Source organism: Amphiprion ocellaris, chromosome 8 (assembly GCF_022539595.1).
Source record: "Amphiprion ocellaris isolate individual 3 ecotype Okinawa chromosome 8, ASM2253959v1, whole genome shotgun sequence".
In the NCBI taxonomy this organism is placed as follows: Eukaryota; Metazoa; Chordata; class Actinopteri; family Pomacentridae; genus Amphiprion; species Amphiprion ocellaris.
Window position 1 is genome coordinate 16,517,862 of NC_072773.1, and position 22,776 is coordinate 16,540,637.

The 22,776-nt window shown below is 39.4% G+C and overlaps 1 protein-coding gene across 2 annotated transcripts in view; it reads left to right on the forward strand.

Moving 5' to 3' along the window:
• lama5 (laminin, alpha 5) overlaps nt 1–22,776 on the forward strand; it is a 126,872-nt gene that overhangs the window by 66,509 nt on the left and 37,587 nt on the right. The window contains exons 8-30 of one of the 2 annotated variants that reach the window (XM_023272901.3): nt 2,210–2,328; nt 2,430–2,520; nt 2,718–2,852; nt 3,071–3,133; nt 4,382–4,522; nt 5,799–5,936; nt 8,021–8,155; nt 9,907–10,041; nt 10,274–10,411; nt 11,243–11,295; nt 11,917–12,016; nt 12,118–12,170; nt 12,331–12,436; nt 12,525–12,624; nt 13,493–13,649; nt 14,962–15,100; nt 16,165–16,307; nt 16,545–16,648; nt 17,658–17,811; nt 17,947–18,110; nt 20,136–20,244; nt 21,389–21,486; nt 21,579–21,801. In XM_023272901.3, coding sequence (XP_023128669.2) covers nt 2,210–2,328; nt 2,430–2,520; nt 2,718–2,852; nt 3,071–3,133; nt 4,382–4,522; nt 5,799–5,936; nt 8,021–8,155; nt 9,907–10,041; nt 10,274–10,411; nt 11,243–11,295; nt 11,917–12,016; nt 12,118–12,170; nt 12,331–12,436; nt 12,525–12,624; nt 13,493–13,649; nt 14,962–15,100; nt 16,165–16,307; nt 16,545–16,648; nt 17,658–17,811; nt 17,947–18,110; nt 20,136–20,244; nt 21,389–21,486; nt 21,579–21,801 — 2,798 coding nt within the window. Of the gene's footprint in view, nt 1–2,209; nt 2,329–2,429; nt 2,521–2,717; nt 2,853–3,070; nt 3,134–4,381; nt 4,523–5,798; nt 5,937–8,020; nt 8,156–9,906; nt 10,042–10,273; nt 10,412–11,242; nt 11,296–11,916; nt 12,017–12,117; nt 12,171–12,330; nt 12,437–12,524; nt 12,625–13,492; nt 13,650–14,961; nt 15,101–15,846; nt 15,977–16,164; nt 16,308–16,544; nt 16,649–17,657; nt 17,812–17,946; nt 18,111–20,135; nt 20,245–21,388; nt 21,487–21,578; nt 21,802–22,776 lie in introns of both variants that reach the window. The other variant, XM_023272902.3, reaches the window with a different exon arrangement.

Below are 22,776 nucleotides of genomic sequence, written 5' to 3' on the forward strand. Positions count from 1 at the left end.
TTTATCTTCTGGTAGATGGTGGCGTCTTCTTACTGTATGCTTATATATGTAACTGCTGAGGTTAAATGTGGGCCACTGGACTCAGTCTTTGGTGAAACTAGTGCAAAATTAAGTCATTCAGTTGTATTCAGGTGGATTCCCACATTTTCACATTATAAGCTTTTCAGCTGTTTTTATTTTAAATTAGGTTTTTTATTTGGAGTCTAGTCAGCAACAGGGCTACACAAAATATAATTCCAGCACTGACAATGCGATATGATCGTACATGTGACAAAAACAAAAATGGTGACACCACATATCATTGATATTTTACTACTTTACTCCTTAAGTTGACTACATACATTTAACATTTTCTCTGTAGTTGTCTCCAGTTTTATGTAAACACTGCCTGCAGCTCAGCCCAGTTAAAACTGAAAGGTCCTTAATTTTTTGTCATGTTACTGACAGTTGTGCTGTGCTCACTATTTTTATTAATTTGTTTAATTTATTCATTCATTCATTCATTTCTTTATGTGTTTGTTTTTACATAATGTGGTTGATGCTAACAGTTTGTTTTGGTCATTTTTTTAATGAGACATGTAGGAACCATTGATTTTGTTTGAAAATAAGTTTATATTTGGTTATTTTTAGTTTTTTCTGATGAAACTTAAAGTCACAATTTGTGGAGTTCAAGGAGCGTCGGAAAGTTGAAAATCTGACAGCTATGATAAATAATGAAAAGCTATTAAAGCTGTTCACTAAAGTTGAAAAGCACCAGACTGCAATCAGACATGAAATAAGCCTTTTATGGTGCTAAAAGCATCCCCAGTCGTCCTATCTTTGCTTCAAACCATCTGATAAGTGACTTTCATCAGTGTTCCTGCAGGAAATGAATCAGCCGGTGTGGCTGTATTAATCACAGCTTCTCTCGTTTCAGTGTTTTTGATGTGTTTGCAAACAAACATATGATATGTGATCCTCAGCAGTGTGTAATCTCCTGTGCTAAATGAACACCTGCCAGAGGAGCCGGGTTTCAAAACAACAGCTCCATCTGAAGTGACTTCACAGAGCTGACTGAGATTAACACTCGGTTACACAGACTTATACTTGCTCTTACTGCTAGCTGCTGACTAACTGCTTGTTTTCCTCTCCGATGTTTTTCCTCTCTTGTTTCTCCTCTTTTTTTCCCGGCTCTCCTGCTTCTTGTCTCTTGGCTAGAAGCTGTTTTACCCTCCAGGTGAATTCTGACATTATTGCTAAATTGTGTTTGTGAACATTTGTGCAACTGTGCATATGTTTTTGTTGTTGTTGTTGTTGTTGATGTTTTTCTATATATTACTTCACTAGTTTGTGAGAAGATCCACAAAGCTGGACGCTGTGTAGTTAATGATGTAAATATGAGTTTATGATTGATCCTAAATAAATGAAAAACAAAATCATCATCAGGAAGATAAATAATGAAAGTAAAGAAATATTGCAGATTAAAATTAACTATTTACAAAATGCTAGAGATGGAGCTTTAACATTGAACCACTCAAATGCACGGTAATTGGGCAAAAATACAAGTAAGGTACATTCATTAGCCTCCTGTAACTTTCAACAGCATCTCGGAGTCCTTAGCAAATAAGTTGTCATCCTTTCACACTCTTTAATTGAGTTTGACTGTTGATTATTTTGATTATTATAACTCACTTATTATGGTTTGTAGGGCTGCACCTGACTAAAGATTTTTTCTGATTGACTAGCAGTTGTTAATTCAGGCCATTAGCCAACTACTTACTGAAAGTTTATTATGTATCTACTGAATTTCCCAGATGTGTCTGGGTGGTTTTTTTTGTTCCTGTCACACTTTTACTCACTGTTGGCTCGTTTTCGCTACAGTATAAAGTCCTGCAGCTCTATGGAAACAGCACAGAGAAACTCAGAACTATCTTTTGTGCAGAATGACAAAGTTATAATGCTATAAATCATCAAAAACATAAAAACAGGGTGAATTTCCCAAAAAACTGAAAAAAAGATATCCACATGAACAACATTTTTCCAAATGCCCACACTTGTTGCCAACATGGGGAAAAAAAATGTTGACTCTAGATACAATAGATAATTTACAGCTTATATTTTGAATTTGTGTCCTCACTTGTGTCCCACAGACTTCTTTATTTATGTCTGTTTTATGACCTGATTCAGTGGAGTTCCGTTTTAAAAGTGCGTTTTATAATCCTTCTTTCAGCGTGTAACTGTCACCGTCACACTTTCGACTGTTACTACGACCCTGACGTCGATCAGAAGCGAGGCAGCCTCGACGTCCACGGACACCACAGAGGAGGAGGCGTCTGCCTCAACTGTCAGGTAACCAACACTCCTGGTATACACACGAGTGTGATCCCAGTTTTTACTGAGCTGGTTCCAACCGTGACGACGTAAATGTGACCGAAGCTTTTCCTTCTCAGCATCACACCACTGGAGTGAACTGTGAGCGCTGCATCCCCACCTACTACAGGTCAGCTGACCACCCCATCGACTCCCCACTGGCCTGCTCACGTGAGTTACAGCTGTTGGATCATAACCTAACACACTCATTCTAATAAATCTGAAGTTCTTTTATTTACAGCATCAAGTGCTAAGCTGCTATGCCCACCATGTGCTTCATTAGCTGCCCCTTTTTCATTTGTTTGTTCACCTTCTGTCCCTGCCTCCTCTCCCACATCCTCCCCCTCCTCCCCTCTGCTTCCCTGCAGCCTGTGACTGTCAGTCAGAGTTTACAGATGGAACCTGTGAGGACGTAACCGGTCGCTGTTTCTGCAAACCAAACTACACGGGAGAGAACTGTGACTCCTGTGCCAGCGGCTTTATCAACTTCCCTGAGTGTTACCGTGAGTTTTAGCAAATATAACACCCCAAAAGCTGCCAGGGGTTTGATTTTGGTGTCCAACAAGACACTGGACCAGAGAGGTGCAGACCCCTCCGTTTAAAGCATCATTAACGGGCACACTATTAAAATCAAATGCACATACAAGGTATACATGAACACTCAAATGTTTCATTAAATCATTTGCCTGGTTTCTGATCTCTCCCTCTGTTTCTCCATCAGCCATCCCCACGTATCCCACCAACAGCAACAACGGCGAGGCCAAACCAGCTGGAGAGATCATCAGTAAGTTGCCTTACAAACAAATAGAAAATGAATAAATAAAATACCGACTTTAACTATTGATTACATATTTTATGTGAGGTTCCCATGTTCTCTCCCGCTGTTGAGGTTTTTGGGGTAAGTCAGATGTTTGTGGGAGTTTTGGGAAAATGTGTGTGGTGTGAATGGTTTTTCAGTGGAATGTGATAAGCTGGTCTCAAACAATGTTCACTCTGATGTCACAGATACACGATAGCGTATTAAACAGAACCACCTGCCTGCTGCACAGCTTGTTTGGTTTGTGTATTTGTGATAAACACAGCAGTTTTTCATGGCTCTGAGTGGGCCTGTGAGAGGTCATTATGCAGGACAGCAAGCAAGATTCAACTAGATACAGTAAAGACAGCGATTCTGTTTTACCTTAGTTGACAGAAATCTACATTTTTGTGTTATTTCTAAAAAATTGGAAAACTCCCTTTGGACTCATTTTTCACTGCAGTATAAAGTCCTGTACCTCTATGGAAACACCACAACCATGAATAAAAGTAGGTGGAATTCAAACATGCCTTATGTCCTGTATGATACAGTTATAATGCCATAAATCATAAGTAAAGAAAAACAAAAGTTGAATTTTTTTGTTTTGATAAAAACCTAATATCAGCATATACAACATTTTCCCAAGAACCCACAGGTGTTACCAATGCTCAAAAAGATGGGTGACTCCCCACACTATAAAAATTTTACTATTTACATTTTTAATTTGCTTCAAGACTTGTCTCCTCTCTGCTCTGTGTAATACTGACTGCAGTTTGGCCGAATAGTCCTTGAATTTTTGTCGCATGACTGTTCGCATTGGAGTCACTAATGGCTTCACTGTTGCATTGAAGAGTTCAGAAGTTTTTGTTTTCTACAGAATCTAATGAGACCCTTTGGACACATTTTCAAAATTGATTTTGATTAGGTTTACTTAGATTTGTTAAGATACAGTTTGTAGCGCTACAATATTGGGTAATTTGGGGAATTTTTGGTGATCCTTTAGTGCTGGATAAAACCACTCTGGGGGGCACCAAAAATTCCTCTATTTAAAAAAAAAAAATAATTCTTTATTATTTGGAAAGCAGAACTTCTTTCATTGCTATCATAGAGAATAACTCCAACTAAATCTCCTTTGTACAGCTTTTTCTTTACAACTCCTATCTGTTAGTAACAGTATTAAGTAAAATTACTGACAAATCATCAAATCCAACAAACACATTCATCTTCTCTCTCCAGACTGTGAGTGCAGTGCAGCAGGTACAGTGGACAACTCGTGCAGGCCGGACCCTCGAACTAGAACCTGCATCTGTAAACCAGGTTTCACCGGTGACCACTGTGACACCTGCGCTCCGGGTTTCTACGGACTCAACTGTCAGGGTGAGACATGGAGATTTTAGTAGAAATAAAGTGTTTTGGCTGCAGCTAAAAGACAAACTGTCACTGATCACACATCTTCTTGGCAAAGAAAAATACAAAACAAAGAAAATTTAGCACAAGTTAGCCAATATACAATGGAAATGGCCTGAAATTCAATAGATTTTGCTCTGGAAAATAAAGAGATATTCAATAAAGATCTCACCGTGTGCCTAGGGGCTAAAATAGGGTTTGAAAATTTACAGGAAAAGAACAACCCCCTTACAAACATTTTAGACCATCGTCAGCTTATGTCTTGCTCGTCCAACCAATAATCAGAGCTTTTAAAATGGTAAATAAGGACAACACCTGAAACGTAAGTATTACATTTCTTTGCTTAAAAAAAAATGACAAATATTGAATCCATCATCAAAATTTCTGCTGATTTTTCTCTAATTAACAAATGCATCTCTCAAATATTTGATTAGACAGGCAGGACAGTTGTTGAAACTGGTGAAATGTGAAATATTGTGGCCAAAAATGAAGATTTCCGAGTATTTTTTGTCACTACACGTGAATAAAATAAGATTAAAATGTGGTAATGATGTTTTTCATCTAAACATTGCAAGGTTAAAAGCCTTTGTTGAAGCTGAAGTCTCTTTGGACTCAAAAAAGACAAACGATATTTGATTGACTAGCATAATCTCAAGCTAATGTAAGTCTGAATTAACGTGTGACGATCTGCTCTAAGCTACAGAGTATTGCAAGTTGCAGTAGTAGTCAAATTACCAGCATCTGCTGGAAGCTAGTGTTGCATTTTATGGATTATATCCCATTTGTTAGCACACATGCACCCTCACAAGACAAAAATACTAATACACAAACAAAGGCAGGAATTCCCTACGCTTCATTTATCAGTTTGTTTATTTATACAGTGTTAGTTTACCACCCAAGAGTCACGTCTCTCACACACACACACACACACACACACACACACACACACACACACACACACACACACACACACACACACACTCCTGAGTAAACAGCATTCCATCAAGCTGTGTTAATCACAGTAAATAGTTTCACATTTACACCTGTGCTTCAGTCAGTGAGGCTGGTGAACACAAACGACAGCCATCTTTGAAATACTTTGAATAAATCCAATGCCCAAACAAACAGACACCCCAACGTTTTGTGCTCTGCTCTTGTGTCTCGCTTTTTATGAAGTGTCATTTATAGGTGTGTGTTGGGCCCGTTTTGTTGGTGTCTGACTCTGTGTGCATGTGTGTTTGTGAAGCCTGCCAGTGTTCAGGTCCCGGCTGTCTGGACGGGTCATGTGACCTGGTGACCGGTCATGCCGTGTGCCGGAGTGGTTTCCAGGGTTACCAGTGCGATCAGTGTGCTCCGGGTTACTTCAACTACCCACTCTGCCAACGTGAGTCGCCTCTCCATCAGTGTCTGTCTCGCATCTTTCCACAAATGTGCTTTTTAGACACCAATTGTTGTGTCTCATTATGTAAATCTAAGAAAATGAAAAGTTGACATCATGACAACAGCGGTCGCACAGTCTATATTCAGATTTGTCTTGGATCATACTTGCTCTAATTTATCTTAAAACAATCATAAAAATGACTTTTTTTTACAAAGTTATTACATTTTACTTGTTTAAGTTCTCCTTTTAGAAACATCAGATGCTGTAAAATTTTCAGATTTTCAGTTTTAACCCTCTAAACCTGAGGAATTTCTGTGGTGTTTTTTGCTCCTGCCATATTTTTACTCACTGTGGGCTCATTTTTCACTGTGATATATAAGTTTTGCACCTCTATGGGAACAGCGTAACTATGCCTAGAAGTAGAGAACTCAAAAATATAGTTTGTGCTGTTGACTTATAATGCAAGATATCAGAGTAACCAGAAAAGCAAACATTGTAATTTATTTGATTATTTATTTTACAAAAAAAAAAATAGAAAAACCTGGATACCAAAAATGATGTTAAACATGCATAGTATAGATGTCTTACTGCTGGTATTTTTAACTTATTCCCATGTATGTCTCTTCTCTCCTCTGTATAAACACTGCCTGCAGTTCAACCAAAAAGTCCCTGAATTTTTGTCACTTGACTGTTGGTCACAGCTGTGTCACTCATGGCTTCTCAATTGTGCTAAGGAGTGCAGAATTATTAAATAAGTTCATGTTTGAAAACATTTTTAATGAGTAAATCTGTGGATGTTCTCAGTCATCCAGGTCATGACAAGGAGGAGGTTAGTCCAGTTGCCATAACTTATGCTTGCTTGAGATTTTTAATGAGACATATAAAACAAGAAAAGCACTCAGAGAGCGCAGTACTCAGCCAAGGCTGCTCACTTGTTGTATCATTTCCGAAGGCTGAAATGTTGAAAAACTTCATGGCAAGAATCACTGCACCATAGAATGTGACCATTTGATATAAATGTACCCACAAACAAAATGACGTTGCGCTGAGCACAGGCGTGTGTTATACATGTGTACCTTATGTACGGATACCGAATTGCGTGACCTAAATATGTAGCAATCGTTCCTTGTATCGTTTCCAACAGAAGTCCCGGTAAGTCCCCAACGATGGATTTATAGTTGGATCGCAATCATGTGATCGTCAGCAGGCAGCTGATGTGGTGTTCACTTGTAATCATAGTTACAGTGACGCTGTGCTGCTATCTCGCAATGATAAAAAAATCTTTAACAAATCCGTGGATCCAGATTACAAGCCTAGACTATAATCACTGCCAAAATGTAATCACTTGGTCCTTGTGTCATTTTGGATCTTCCCTGAAAATTTCATCCAAATCCATTAATATGGTTTTGAGTAATGTTGCACACAGACAGACAGACAGACAGACAGACAGACAGACAGATAAACAGACGAACAAACAGACGAACAAACAGACGAACAAACAGACAGACAAACTTACGCCGTTCGTCACATAACTCCGCAGCATTCGTTGGCGGAGTAATAAATTGATTTTAATGAAACATCATGATTTTGGCAGGTGTATACCTGCCAACACCTCTAAAACTCAGCAATTGACATGTTTCATCTTGTTTGTTCATCAGTGCATGAACAGAAACACAATAATTACAGTTTGTAGATTTATAGGTTTATTTGCAGTAATTATTTAGCGACCTCCTGAACTCTCGTCATGCCTGTACACAGACCAGAAACAACCCTGTGCTCACTGATTTTTTTTTTTTTTTGTGCTCACTGATAGCATCAGGTAATCTTCATTATGGTCAGAGACACAGTGTACTAGTGCTTGTTGTTTTCACCTCCAACAATTTGTGCAAGGAGGCTCAAGGTCAAGATAACCAGCTGCAGATAGCGTGTTCCTGTCAGGTGTAGAAAGGGCAGTTTCAGATCAAACCAAATCATTGTCTGTTAAACCGAACTGACTGTAAAATGTGCTGTAAAAACAGGGATGAATGACTTGTGTATGATCTGTAAGAACAAACGCTAACATCTTGATTTGTTTGGTGTCTCTGCAGTGTGTGGCTGCAGTACAGTCGGCTCTCTGCCTGAAGGCTGCGATGCTTCCGGTCGATGTCTGTGTAAACCAGAGTTTCAGGGTCCTCGATGTGAACAGTGCAGATCTGGATTCCACTCGTACCCCGACTGCCAAGGTATGCACGCATATCCTGAGGAAAAAGTCTGATCAGATGCATCTGTTTCTGCTGATCCAAAAGTAGTCATGAACAGACAGAACTTGATATCCTGCTGGGTTGAACACACTTGACTCGCACATGGAAACACTTAACTTTATGCACCTTCTTATGAAGTGTTACGCTGCCTTGTTAAATTTTACAATTCTTTGTTGGGATTCAACATTTTTAGTGCAAAAAAGTGCATAAAATGAAAGCTGTGATGCTGTTATAAGGAAAGGATACTTCACTGCTTCAAAATATGGGATGAATTTGGTTCAAGGGTTGTTAGATTAAATTCCTGGATCACAGCTGTTTTTCGTGCGGGGCTGTCCAGCACTTAAGCTGCAACAACTAATCTATCAACTTATTTCTTGTCAACTGTTAGATTAATCACCAACTTTTTAATAATCAGCCGTTTTAAATATTTTTTTTAAGAAAAAAAGTCTAAATTCTCTGATTTCAGCTACTTAAATATGAATATTTTCTAGTTTCTTTCCTCTTCTATGACTGTTAACTGAATATCTTTGGGTTGGGACAAAACAAGACATTTGAGGACCTTATCTTAGGCTTTGAGAAGCACTAATTGACATTTTTCAACATTTTTACAGCTCGTAAAACTAATTGAGTAGTTGGAAAAAAAAATACAGCCCTACAATGAGCTCTTTGGGGGAAAAAAACTGCTTTACATTTTAACTGCAGAAAACAGTCAAACTAACTGTCATTACCTCACAAACTACAATGCTGTGTCCTCATTTTATCCCTTTTTAGGTGCATGCTCGACACACTTTTGTCGAAGCCAGAAATTTTGCTTAGTCTGGGTGTTAATACAGATGTGAACAGTGCAAGGGGTCACAGAGCTCTGCAAGGACATTGTAGAAAGGGCTACTTTAATTCCAGCTATAGCTATAGTCAGTATCTGTCAGAGACAAAGCAGTATTTGTTAAACTGAAGACGATTTATTTAAGGAGATGGCAGCTAACATGAAGCATTTCAGACAGAGGCTGAGAAGAGGTGCTGCAGCAATGTGTAGTACAAGAAAAATAATGATTTCTGAAGATTAAAGCCTGTAAATGTCTTCTAGTTGACCCCAAAGATAAACTTAGAAACCTATAAATGTGCTTTAAATTGGCTCTTTAAATGGAGCTGAAGCAAGATGTCTGAGATGTCAATAATAGATTATGATTTGCCTGTAATTTACTATAATTTCTGTAATTCACTGAAGTCTCAGGCCCAGCCACTTCTGACAAATAAAGCAAAGTTATTCCAAAACCAGTAAACATGGAGTCCTCTGGTCTACCAACAGTACAGTATGCTGCCATGAAAAATAAGTTAACAAGAAGGGCACTTTTGCAAAACTGCTTCCAGACAAATGAACAAATATTCAAACAAAGATTGCAAAATCTTAGCCTGTGCCTTGAGACTTGATTATAGTTTTGAAATTTTCAGAAAAAGAAGGGTCTGACAAACATGCTGCATGTGTAGCCCAGTGTAACATGAGTTTCTGTACACTCTGTCAGTTTGTGCATACTACATGTGTACACATAGCCTGAATTAAACTTTTAATACACATTTTCGATTGATGGTTTTTTTTTTGTGACAATGATGCATCTCCTACAAACAGCTTGACTGCACTGGCATAAACCATTAACTTTCCCTTGACGATTTGTGCCTTGTGATTTGCTAGTTCTTGTATTTTTATAATAAGATGTATGTTTTTCCCATTTTGCCAGTGTGCACCTGTGATCCTCGCACCTCGGTGGACACCAGCTGCTCTCCATCAGGTCACTGCAACTGCCTGCCCAATTACAGCGGAGCGTCATGTGATCAGTGTGCTCCTGGTTACTATGGCTATCCAAGCTGCACACGTGAGTCACACAACCGTTAAAAAAGTCTTTGAACTCATGACTGGTTCCTGTTACATACAAAATGTCCTCAGCTTTAGGAGGATAAAACAATAGAAACATTTAAAATATCCACAGGAATGCTTGGTACCACCGTAATTGTCAGGCTTATACTTGAGCTGTCGATACCGTATCAATATATCAGTCAATACATAGGACAGATCAATAACTGAGATTGGTAATGCATTTGTTCCAGCCTGCCAGTGTTCCCCTGAAGGTTCCCGCTACAGCAGCTGTGACCAGGTGACGGGACAGTGTGGGTGTCTGCCAGGTGTGGTGGGACTGAGGTGTGACAGCTGTGCACATGGCTCTTATGGCTTCCCCAACTGCCAAGGTAGTCACACACACACACACACACACACACACACACACACACACACACGGTAAACACAGGTGAATTTTGTGTGTGAGCTCAACATAATACAAATGAGCTAAATGTATATTTTTATAGATATAAATAGAAACTGTCTCTTTATAAACATGGACTCATCAGTGATACCATTCATTTAACCCTTTGAACCCCAATCAGTCTCTGGGTGTTTTTTTGTTTTTTTTCTTTTGGTCCTGCCACGTCTTTACTCACTGTGGGCTCGTTTTTCACTGAAACATCAAGTCCTTCACCTCTGTGGAAACAGTGCAGCTGTGACTAGATGTAGAGAAAAGTCAACCGGGTTTTCTATGCAGTTTGTAATACTGTAAATGACAGCTATGGCAGATGTGTAAACACAGCCTGCAGTTTAGCTGAAAACTCCCTGTTGGTTACAGCTGAGTCAGTCGTGGCCTCTCAGTTGTACCGGGGAGTGCAGAGATTTATGGTTTTTACAGCATCAGATGAGAACAGTTTATGTTTGGCAATTTTTGAAGAGACAGATTTAGATGAAACATTTTTTCACAGTTTCTTGCTCTGATCAGTGGTGTAATTTTGATGATTTTTATAAAGTAGATAACATGGCTTTCACACCTACTGGCAGGCTTTGGGGAACATAGTGTTAATAAACTAATGTATAAATTCAGTCATTTTATAAAAGGTGAATATACCACTGAGTTTTACACTTGAATTCAATAACAGTAACAACTGTGTTTGTCTACAAATACACATTTACACAACTGCACATCAACCTTAACCAACTGAGTGATGTCTTTTGTTGTTCTTTGTCACTGAAAGCTGGAACCTGTCACCCTGCCGGCTCTGTTCAGTACACAGTGCAGCCACCAGTGGTGAGTCTTGTTTTTGCTTGTTTGTTTCTTACAAACATAATTCGTTGAAATTTTGTGATTTTAGAATTGACACACAAGTATTTTAAAATCTGAGAGTTAAGAGGAAATCAGTGATAAAAAAAAAATCAGAGTCTGAACTTCTGGAGATCAAAAACTGTTCCTGATTTAAATCTGGCTTTCTTCCTCTTAAAAGTAGCCTCTTTGTGCTGCGGCGCTCTGCTCCCAGTGCTCCTCCCACATGGAAAACATTTCCCAGAAATCCTGTTCTGTAAGCTAAATCAAGAAATTAATTGACTAAGATCTGACATCAGTTTATTTTAAGGTTCACTATTTATTTAAATCCAAACATGATGACTTCTGTGGTTGTCAGATTCTCATAATTCCATGATGTTGGAGAAGTTGGTGTTACTGCAAATCTATAAGCAAGAGCAATTAGTCTCCCTCCTTCTGAAGTCATTATACACACTACATGTAATTGGCTTTGACAGCCTTTGCTGACTGATAAATTTTACTCTTGTGTCCTATTTATGCAGAAGTGTGTAGGAAACATTCAGTCAGGCAGATTGTAGGTGTGTTATCCATATATAAATATATGTATTTCCTTGTCAATCTTTCTCTAAGGGTCAGTGTGAGTGCCGTCAACACGTAGAGGGCCCAGCTTGTGACAAATGTAAACCTCTGTACTGGAACCTCTCCCCTGACTCCCCCGATGGATGCTCCAGTGAGACATTCCACAAACACACACACCTCTTTAATTACTTTGAATGCAGTAAATAGAACTTATATGACAACTAAAGTGTGTTTGTGTGGTTTGTTCTGCAGACTGTGAGTGTAACATTGCAGGGACCCTGAGCGGCGTTGCAGAGTGTGCACAAGTGAGCAAGTGCTGATTATGAATCTTCCCTGACTATTATTGCAGCAGCACAAGCCTGATTGTTGCCAATATAATGATCAATGCTCTTTTGTTTTTTAAATCAATAAAAGCCTTGTGCTTATGCCAGGAGTTACAATCTCTTTTCTCTTTGTTTCTGCCAGGAAACTGGTCAGTGCCACTGTAAGCCCAACGCCTGCAGCGGAACCTGCTCCACCTGCAAAGATGGCTTCTATAACCTGCAGGAAAAAAACTACTTTGGCTGCCAGGGTAAGTGTTCTTTGGCTCAAATGTGGAATGGAATTGAAATCCTGGCTGCTGTGATGCTTGGTTGGTAATTTGGAATGTGTGTGTTCAGGTTGCCAGTGTGACATTGGAGGCTCAGCAGGTCAGTCCTGTGCAGAGAGGAACGGTCAGTGTCGCTGCAGACCCAACGTGGAAGGACCCAAGTGTAACCTGTGAGCTCAACACACCTGAGAGGAATTTCCAGTAGCATTTGACAAAATATCTGAATTGGGATGATATTTGGTTTAATCACAGTTAGCAAGGAGACTGCAGTCAAGTCACTGTTTTTATACAGCACATTTAACAACAAAAGTGACCCAGAGTGCTTTGTAATTGAAACACAGAATTAACTGAACAAATTCCCTTTACTAGTTTAAAAGTTAAAGTCAAAACCTTGCAGTCTTATGGAGGGAAGCCTAATGATTCCCTTTGAGCAGCACTTTGCAACAGTGGAGAGGAAAACTCCTTAACAGAAAAAAAAACTGCAGAGCTGTAGACTGCATTCTGATTAGTATTGTCAAAGATGTCGGTCGGAGGACCAACGAATATAATGTTATGATCGTGGCTCTGGACTCTGAGGGTAACTTCTTTTTCTATTATATATAACAAACCAAATAAAACTTTAATGCTACTGCAGTGGCAAATAGCTCTGGCTTGATTTGATTACATTTATGTGTAAGTTGAGATTTACAAGAAGTGTTTTGATTGCTGCTGTGTGAAGGGAATACTGCTGTTAAAAAACACTTTATTTAAAGTGTTTGCAAGCCAAATGTTACTGTATTTTTGTTTATATAGCAGTACTTTAAAAATAAAAGTGCAGAATACACTACTTTTAAACTCATTATTTAACTGTATGCATAACAGTGCGTTATCACGATTAATCGCAGCACCGTCATGCAATTAATCACGATTAATTGTTTTAATCATTGCCTGGCACTAATTTTAGATGATATTATAATTGAAATATAGAGAACATTTTCATCATCATGTTTCCGTCAAAGCTTCCTTTCACTTTCTAAATGGCTCTCATTGTGTCTGCAGACCTCGTGCAGATCATTACTTCCCGGATCTCCATCATCTGAAGTTTGAAATTGAGGAGGGAACCATGCTGGATGGCCGGCCGGTACGATTCGGCTACAACCCTCTGGAGTTCCCAGACTTCAGCTGGAGAGGTTATGCTCAGATGTCTCCTATTCAGGTAGGAACATTACTTTTTACCCAGTTGGATGTGACCGTATCTATACTGTGTTGATTAATAATTTATAGATTACCCAAAACTCTACATTATTTTATTTGCTGTGATTGATGTTTCATACAGTAAAAAGAAAGTATCTGTGTATTTGTGTGATTTTTATTGTACTGTCTGTATGAAGTAAATAGATGTTTATGTGACTGTGGCCCCTCTTTTATGCTTGTATTGCATGAAATAGGTGGATATATCCATGTGGGACATTTAAAGGGATATTTGTCTTGGATAGAATTACTCTTCAGCACATATCTCTAGATAAATTTTAAATATATTACCATTTCTTTGCTCCTGAACTCACGTTACCCTACTGAACTCCAAGCAGTTTCTGGACATCTTTGCTCTTGTCACATTTTCACTCACTGTAGACTCCTTTATCACTGCAATATTAAGTCCCACACCTCGATGGAAACGCTTGAAAAAATTGTGACTTTACACACAATGGATATGTTAATGACTACATGTTTAATATGTTTCCATATTTGTCTCATATCTGCACTGTGCAGTTGAGCCTAGTTCAGACAAAAAGTCCCTGAATTTTTGTCACATAACTGTTGGTGCAGCCGAGTCACTAATGGTGTCATGGTTGCAATTAGAATTGCAGAAATGAGAATTATTTCCATTAAATATCACAATTTTAAGCTAAGATTTGGTCCGCTTTCCCGATTAAATGGCAATACACAACTGAGTAGTTTAGGGATTATTGTAAAGTTGAAAATCCTATGATTCATTTCAGTTTTTATGTTGTTTTCTTTTAAGATAACTTTAGGGTTCAGAGGGTTAACCGTTCTAAGATTTCAGGCCCCTCAGGCAATTGAGTTTGCCTGTTTTTAGTGAGATAAAGTGGTGGATCTTCAACAAAGGTGTTTTTAACTTTCATGACAGTTTGTGCTGAAAAGTGAAAATCCAAAGAGGAATGTGTTGGGTTGTTTGTTGTGTCTTGCAAAGGGCTGCTTGTTTGCATTTCCTTTTTTTAGTGGTAAAGCTGATGGTATTAAGGTTCTGCTTTTGGCTTCTCTGTGTGGGTGTTTTCTACCATCTTCTCCATGTACTCTCTGTCCCTGCTTCCTCCCCACTGTTCTTTTTCTTATGTCTCCTCTTTGTCTCCTGCTTGTCTCCGTCACCTTCCTCTGTACCTCCTTCATGCATCTCCTCATCCTTCTCCATTCTGTCTTGTCTTCTCCTCCCTCTTTCCTCCTTCTCTCTCTTGTCCTAATTCCCTTTTCCTTGCTGCCTGCTGCCTTGCCCACTGCTCCCTCGGCAGTCCAAGGTGTTGGTGTCGGTGTCGGTCAGCTCTCCAGACCTCTTCCATGTGGTGCTTCGCTATGCCAACTGGGGGGGTTCGGACGTTCGGGGCAGGGTGTCGGTCATAGAGGACAGCTGGAACTACTACTGTGGTAACTGTAAGTGCTGGGACAGGAAAAAAAACTGTGCTCTTCTTCCTCTTTCCGGCCTTCTATCACTGATTCCACACTGGAAAAGGAAGTGATAGAAGAGGAATGAGTTTTTGACTGCTCATTCTGTCTGCTGTCTCTTGATTTCATTGCTTTGCTTCAGAATTAGGCTGTGTTCCAAACATACAAGTCAGAAATTCAGATTTTTCAAGCCAGAATTCTGGGAAGTGGAACTTGTAGGTGGATGCAGATTTGATCTTCTTGCAGTTTATTGTAAAAGCCAGAATCAATCACAAGAAATAATGCAACTTCTGGAGTGCTAATTAACAGGTTGTTTATCAAGCAGGGAAATGAGTAAAAACCACTGAAAAAGCTTGAATAAACCAAGAAGTGACAACATTAAAGTGTAGTGATGTTCATGAAATTCAAGATTTTGACTGAGTTGATTGGAACATGGACTTAATCCTGAGTGGAAATCTACCTTCTCCTCTTCTTCATCCTTCATTCCTGTCAGGTTTTTCTCTGTCAGATGATGGAGGCAACCACCACATGGTTGCTGGTTTTTAATTGGCTGTTGGTGGCGGCCTCTGCTCTTGTACAGGAACCTCCATATTTTTCCTCCTTTAGGGCCACAGATCAGTGCAGATTTCAGGGATTTGAGAATAAAAAGTCATATTTTTCTACCCTCCAAACTCCCTGTTTTCTCCTCCTACTCTTTCTGTCCCACCTCCTGCCTTTGGACTCTGTCCTTATAGACTGCAGTGAAGCTTCAGGTTTATGTGAGCGAGGCAGACGTCTATCTGACTCGTTTCATCCTCAGATATGTAAACTCTGAGGGCGACACCTCCAACGGTAAAATAACAGCCTATCAGGCCAACCGCAGAGGTAGGTCCCCACCAATCACAACAGAGTATCAGTATGAGTGTTTCTGAATGTACATGAGATGAACGTGGGTTGCTGTTTCTGTTCATATTTTTTTCTTCTCAGTACCATCTTCAGTATTCACTTTTCAATATTGGACCCTGTTATCCAAGCATTCATATAGAATACCAGAAATGTTGTGCTTTTTCCAGGTTCAGAGCAGTCCAAACAGATCGTCTTTGCTCCCAGCGTTGAGCCGACCTTTGTCAACGTTCCCCAGAACAACTTTGTGGAGCCTTTCGTCCTGAACCCAGGAACCTGGACTGTGGTTATAGAGGCTGAAGGAATCCTGCTGGTGAGACGTTCGCACTACATATCTGCCATTATTGACACATACAGACAGTCGAAGCTCTAACAGGTGATGCGAATTCTTTATTGAAGGAACGCATTGTAATGTTTTGTTGCGATAATCACCAGACAAGATGTATTTTATTCACTTAAACTGCCATGAACATGTTGACATAAGCTGAGTGTGAGATTTCCTCCTGTGACACCAAGCAGTGATAGTATTCATTCTGTGTTTGACCTTCAGGATTACCTTGTTCTGCTGCCTAGCGCCTACTATGAAGCTCCCATCCTGCAGATCAAAGTTACTGAGCCCTGCACCTACAGCTCCGTACCTGAGGCCAACCACAAGTAAAAATGCTCATATATTTCATATTATTGTTATATTACTTGACTGTACGACAGGAAATCAAGACCTTTCTACAGATCTGAACCCCAAAACCAGCAGTTGTGTTTGAAAGGGATGTTTTCTTTATCTGTCTAAACCTCAAGCAGTTTCTGGTGTGTGTGTTTTGTTTTTTTTTTGTTTGTTTCTTCGGCTTCTGTCACATTTTAACTCACTTTGGGCTTATTTTTGCATTGCAATATCACAACCACTGCATGGAAGAAGTAGAGAGAACTCAAAAGTGTCTTAAACAACTGGGAATTGACATGTCCAATGTTTTTTCCATGTGCCCAAAGGTGTTAACAATGTTGGGAAAAATCAAGGCTAAAGATATTTTACAGCTTACATGTTTCATTTGTGTCCATATTTGTCTTCTATCTGCTTGCAGTTTAGCCCAGTTCACCCAATAATTCCCAGAATTTTTGTCATTTGATTTTTGCAGATAATGTATGGGTATTGCAAATGATTTATGTTCAGCATTTTTTTTTAAATGTGGCATGTAGAATAATGCAATTCTGATAAAAAAAATAAATAAATAAATAAAAATCAGGGCAGGACGTGACAGATGAGTAGTTTAAGGCCTGTCAGAAAGTTGAAAATCTGATGTCTGGCTTTGGTAAATAGTGTAATTTTGAGGATTTTAAAAAACAAAACAAAACATATCAAGTGGGTTTTGGGGTTCCAATGGGTAAGAAAAGATCTTGTGATAAATGAAGGTTTTCAATGATCTTTTAATGGAAGAAACCAATTCTTAGCAGGTCCAAGGTCCTCTAGTAGGGAATCCTGTATCTTGGCAGCACAAACCACAAAGACCTGAGCAACTTCTGGTCACAGGGCGAGTTCTGATTGGTTTCCTGCACACCCTAAAAATCTTGCCATTCTGTCCTTGTGAGGGAACAGTTACCAGGCAAAAACAACCATGTTTAGATTTGCATGTCCGTCTTCTCTGAGCCGTCTGTCTGTCTGTCCGTCCAGCTGTCTGCTGTACAAGTATCTGTCTCTGGACTCGTTCCCCTCCATCTCCGGCAATGATGCCAGCTGTCGCAATGACAACCACCTGCCACGGCCCTGCCCCACTGAGAAAATCAGCCCACGCCATCCAGACATGGCCGTCTGCAGCGGCTACGATGTAAGAGACGGAGACACGAAAAGAGTTTTTGCAATATGTGTATTCATTTTTAAAATAGGAAGCATATAAGCTAAAAAGGGCACAAAGTCATTTCAGGGTCTCAGACTTTTATATATATGTTAATTTCTGCTGCAGATCAACGTGGAGCTGCGAGGACGTCTTTCATCTCCAGGTGACTACGCTCTAGTGGTCGAGTATTCCAGTGAAGAAGAATTACCACAAACTCTGTCAGTCGCTGTCAACATGCCAGGTGCTCGAACACACCAACACCGTGTCGCCCTGCTGCACTGCAAATACAGGTAAGAGGAAGATCTGTCCTGATGCTCAGCAGCTGGCAGTTTAAATGTAGCTTCCCCCCCAAAAAATGTACTGATCCTTCATTATTTACGCTTCAATTCAATAAAAACAACCATCTATGAAGGACACAAACAAAATGTGTGTCATACTGTGTGCAGCTGATGCATTTACTGCCTTCAGGTTTTAAATGAATAAATTCAAGCAACCACGACAATCTTGTTCTTGAGAAAACTTTGCGAACTGATTGCTTTGGGAATTAAGATTAATATTGATAAATGTAATTAACAAATAACTTGAATTTAATAAATTAATTTAAAAAATGTGCTCAGAATTTACCAGCTGCAACGTTAAATTGATAGACACATGAGCTCTATAAACCCAGAGCAGTTTTTGGATGTTCCTTTGCTCCTGTCGTATCTTTACTCACTGTGGGTTGTTTTTCACTCACGTTTGGCCATTTTTTATTTGATACATGTAGAATAAAATGATTTTAATGAAATACCTGGATTTCAAGCTTAATTTTTGTTAAGTTTTTCAGCAGAATGGCACTTTAGGTGATTAGTTCAAAGGCTGTTGATGATTCTATTTATCTAAACGCAGGACGTATACTCGGTTTTGTTTTTGTTTTACTGTTTGTTTTTTAAGCAGTCTGTAACATGCTTTTTTTTTTAAAGTGGTTTTTTTTTGGCTTTATTAGACAGGCAGTCAGGAAAGTAGGGAGAAGACCTGCAGCAAAGGGCCATGAGCTGGACTCAAACCCAGGCTGATGGGTTGCAGACTATAGTCCCCTGTTCATGTTTCACCCACTCAGCCAGCTGAGCTATCTGTGCACTCAGCAGTTTGTAGCATTCTTAAGACAAGAAAAGCACTCAGAGAGCGCAGTATTCCGCCAAAGCTGCTCAGTCATTGCATAATTTCCAACGGCTACAATCTTGAAAAAATTTGTGGCAGAAATCATGGCGCTATAGAAAACAAACAAAATGACCTTGGGCTGAGCACAGGCGTGTGTTATGCATGTGTACGGATATCAAATCGCATGACCTGCATATGTAGCAGGCAGCGGGAATTGATGGGACTCAGAAACACCCCCACAATTTAATCAATTGTTCCTTGTATCTTTTCCGACAGATAAGTCCGCAGTGGTTGATTTGTAGTAGGATCACAATCATGTGATCATCAGTAGGCAACAGACGTAGTGTTCACTTGTAGTCATAGTTACAGTGACGCCGCTATCTTGCAATGATAAAGACATCTTTAACAAATCTGTGGATCCAGACTATAAGCCACATCACTGCCAAAATATAATGAGGAGATCCTTCTGTCATTTCTGACCTTCCCTGAAAATTTCATCCAACTCCGTTAGTCCGTGTTTGAGTAACGTTGTGCACAGAAAGACAGACAAACGTACGCCGATCATCACATAACTCCACCGTTGCTTGACGGAGTAAAACATGCTATATAAATAATGTTCTTTAATAATATCATTTTACTTGGAACCTAATTTTTCAACACTGTTGTATTGATAGTTTCATGGAAGGACAAGATCTGAGTACTTTTTCTACTAATGCTGAAATCAGATAAATTAAAGGACGTGACACACACAAATATATATATAAAGTACATGGACATTTCTTTTTTATTTCTTATACTGGGACACTGTTCAGTCTGTACATCAAGGGACCAGCCAACAGCTGAGAATTCAACACTGATGAATAGTGTGCTCACACAACAAAACTTGATGAAAAATGTCTGCTTTGTGATGAGAAATAAGTGCTGTAAATGAATGCAAGAAGACAGCTTTAAGTGAATCCAGCAGACGTGATGATGAGGCGTTAACAGGAGGATGTCTGTGTTTGCACAGTGGAATGAATGAGAGAGGATGCTGTGTTTGTTGTGTCTGCAGTGAACAGTTTGTGTGTCTACCTCTAATCTGTGGACTCATCTGGCTCACAGTTTACTGTTACTGTCTGCGCACCGTCAAGTATGTCAACAGCTCTTAATCGTCATGTCTGTGTGTGTTTGCGTAGCTTTCTGTGTCGAGTCGTGGCCATCGATGAACAGAGTAGAGTGGCGGTCTTCTCCCTCCCTGCCAACGTGGAGGTCCAGCTCATCTCCGACCGAGCCAGCTTCTTCCTGGTGAGGATCTCTTCAGAGTCACATGATCAGAATGAGAGAGTAGCAGTCACCTGATGATGATCTGATGTTCTTTGACATTAAAAATGCTTGTTGTGATGCAATTTTAGAATGTCATAAAACATCTTTTCAAAAAAAGAAGTTTATGACCACTAGGGAAAAAAACTGGAATCAATATGTACATCATTTTCTAAGTGCTCACAGGTATTACCAATACTGGGACACAAAAGGGGAACTCTGCTGATATTTTACTACTTAGATTTGTAATTTGTTTCCTTACTTGTCTCCTAGCTGCTCTGTGTAGACACAGCCTGCAGTTCAAAAAAGAAAATCTCTGTATTTTTTTAGCTGAGTGGTTTCATGGTTTAGCCAAGGAGTGCAGAAGTTCATCAGTGGTTCTTGATGGTCACAAATGAGTAGTTTAAGGACAGTTGGAATGTTGTAAATCGAACATTTTTTTCAGTTTGTTCAGGTTCTGACTCTGATGAATGGTTCTGGTTTGTTCTAAAGATAACATGTCCATCTAACTCATCAGCGGGTTTTGAGGTTCGGAGGATTAAACTGACAAATGACTCACAGAGAGCATTACTAAAGACTGTTTTCTTTTTGGAGTGCAAATGTTTTCTCGAGCGATATTTTTATATTCGGTTTCAGGTGTGAATTACGTTCACAACATTGTTACAATATGTCAAGATATTTAAACAGCTGCTACAAAAATCAGCACCTCATGTCTGTCTCTACTCAACCAGTAATACAGACTTACAGAGTGACTATAGCTACATTTATTTTGAACTGGAACATACACATGTTTGATACTTAATAATCCCCTAATAGCAGCAGGAACACTTTGTAGTAAAAATATATGTGCATACTGGGGCCAGGTTTATAAAGTGATCAATCAGCGAACTATTTGTTTTCCTAAACTGTCACAAATATGTCTAAAATTACTTATTTTTTCCAACCAGGCAATTTTTAAACAATACAGGAATTAAAGTTTATGATATTACAACTTAGACAACCAAGCTAATCTTCATGTTTGAGAATCTCTCACTACTCTTTGTTATTGATGTTATTAGTCTGCTATTAACTTGCTTCTGCAGCAGTGCATGCCTCTCTTAAAACCTGTGTTTTTCTTCATTGTCTTCAGCACAAAGTGTACCTGGTTCCTAAAGACCAGTTTACCATGGAGTATGTTGAGCCTAATGTCCACTGCATCAGCACTCACGGACAGTTTGCACCTGACAGGTAAAGTAGCATTTGATAATCGGACATACCTGAAGGACTACTATGCAGTTATTCACATGATTTATAAAAGAAGCATCGTCTTCCGTCTCCAGTTCCTCCTGTGTCGCCTCACGCTTCCAGACCCCCTCAAACTCTCTGGTCCTGAAGGAGGGCCAGAGCTCCTCCATGCAGGAGGAGCCCCTCCTGGCCTCACCACCAGCAGCAGCAGCTCCTCCGCTGTCCTTCTACCAGAGGGATGAACCAGCCTGGACCGGAGGACACAGACCTCCTTTTGGAGCAGATAACAGCGAACACGTCCGACTGGACTCTCTGCAGGTATGCTGATGGAGGACAGTGATTGTGTGACAGGCCTACCAGAGCCTAAGATGTTCATTAACATGTTGGACTGGGTTGTTCACTTAAAATTTTGAATGTCTATTAAGAACGTTTTTCTCTTAAATCTCTGAACCCCAAGCAATTTGCAAGCGTTTTTTTGTTCCTGTCGCATTTTTATCTCGCTGTGGGCTCATTGTTCACTGCAGTATAAAGTTCTGTAGCTCTATGGAAACACTACTACCATGGCTAGAAGTAGAGGGAATTTAAAAAACAAATCTTCTGTGCAATATAAAAAGGTTGTACTGCCATTAAATCATAAAATGAAAAAAAAATGTTGGTTTGCTATACTAAAATGCCCTTATTTTTTTAACTGGATTTATTTACTGGAAAAATATGGTGACTCAACATCTTATCAGTATTTTACAACTTACATTTTTAATTTGTTTCCATACTTGTCTCCTTTCTGTTCTGTGTAAACACTGCCTGCAGTTCAGCTGAAAAGTTCCAGATTTTTTGTTATGTGACTGTTGGTAACAGCTGAGTCACAATGGCTTTCTGGTTGCGCAAAAGAGCACAGAATTTTTTGTTTCTCGCAGATTCTCATTATCGCAAACCTTCCTTTTTTGTCATTTTTTTGTGTATAGGAGATAAAGAATAAAGTGTGATTCTATCACAGTTTTAAGCTTAGATTTTTTTCTTTGTTTTGATGGAGAAAGATGAAAAGTTTAAAATGTCAAAATTCTGTCTCAGCTCAGTACAGAAGTATCTGATTTTTTGTCATGTGACTGTTGATCGCAGCTGAATAACTAATGGCTTCCTGGTTACAACAAGCACAGAATTTTGGGGTATTCACAGATTTTTTTTGTGTTTTTTCTAAAGACAACATGCCTTTCAATCCCACCAGCTGGTTTTGAAGTTCATGGGGTTAGATTGATGGTTATTTCACAGATGCTTTATTAAACAACAAAATATAAC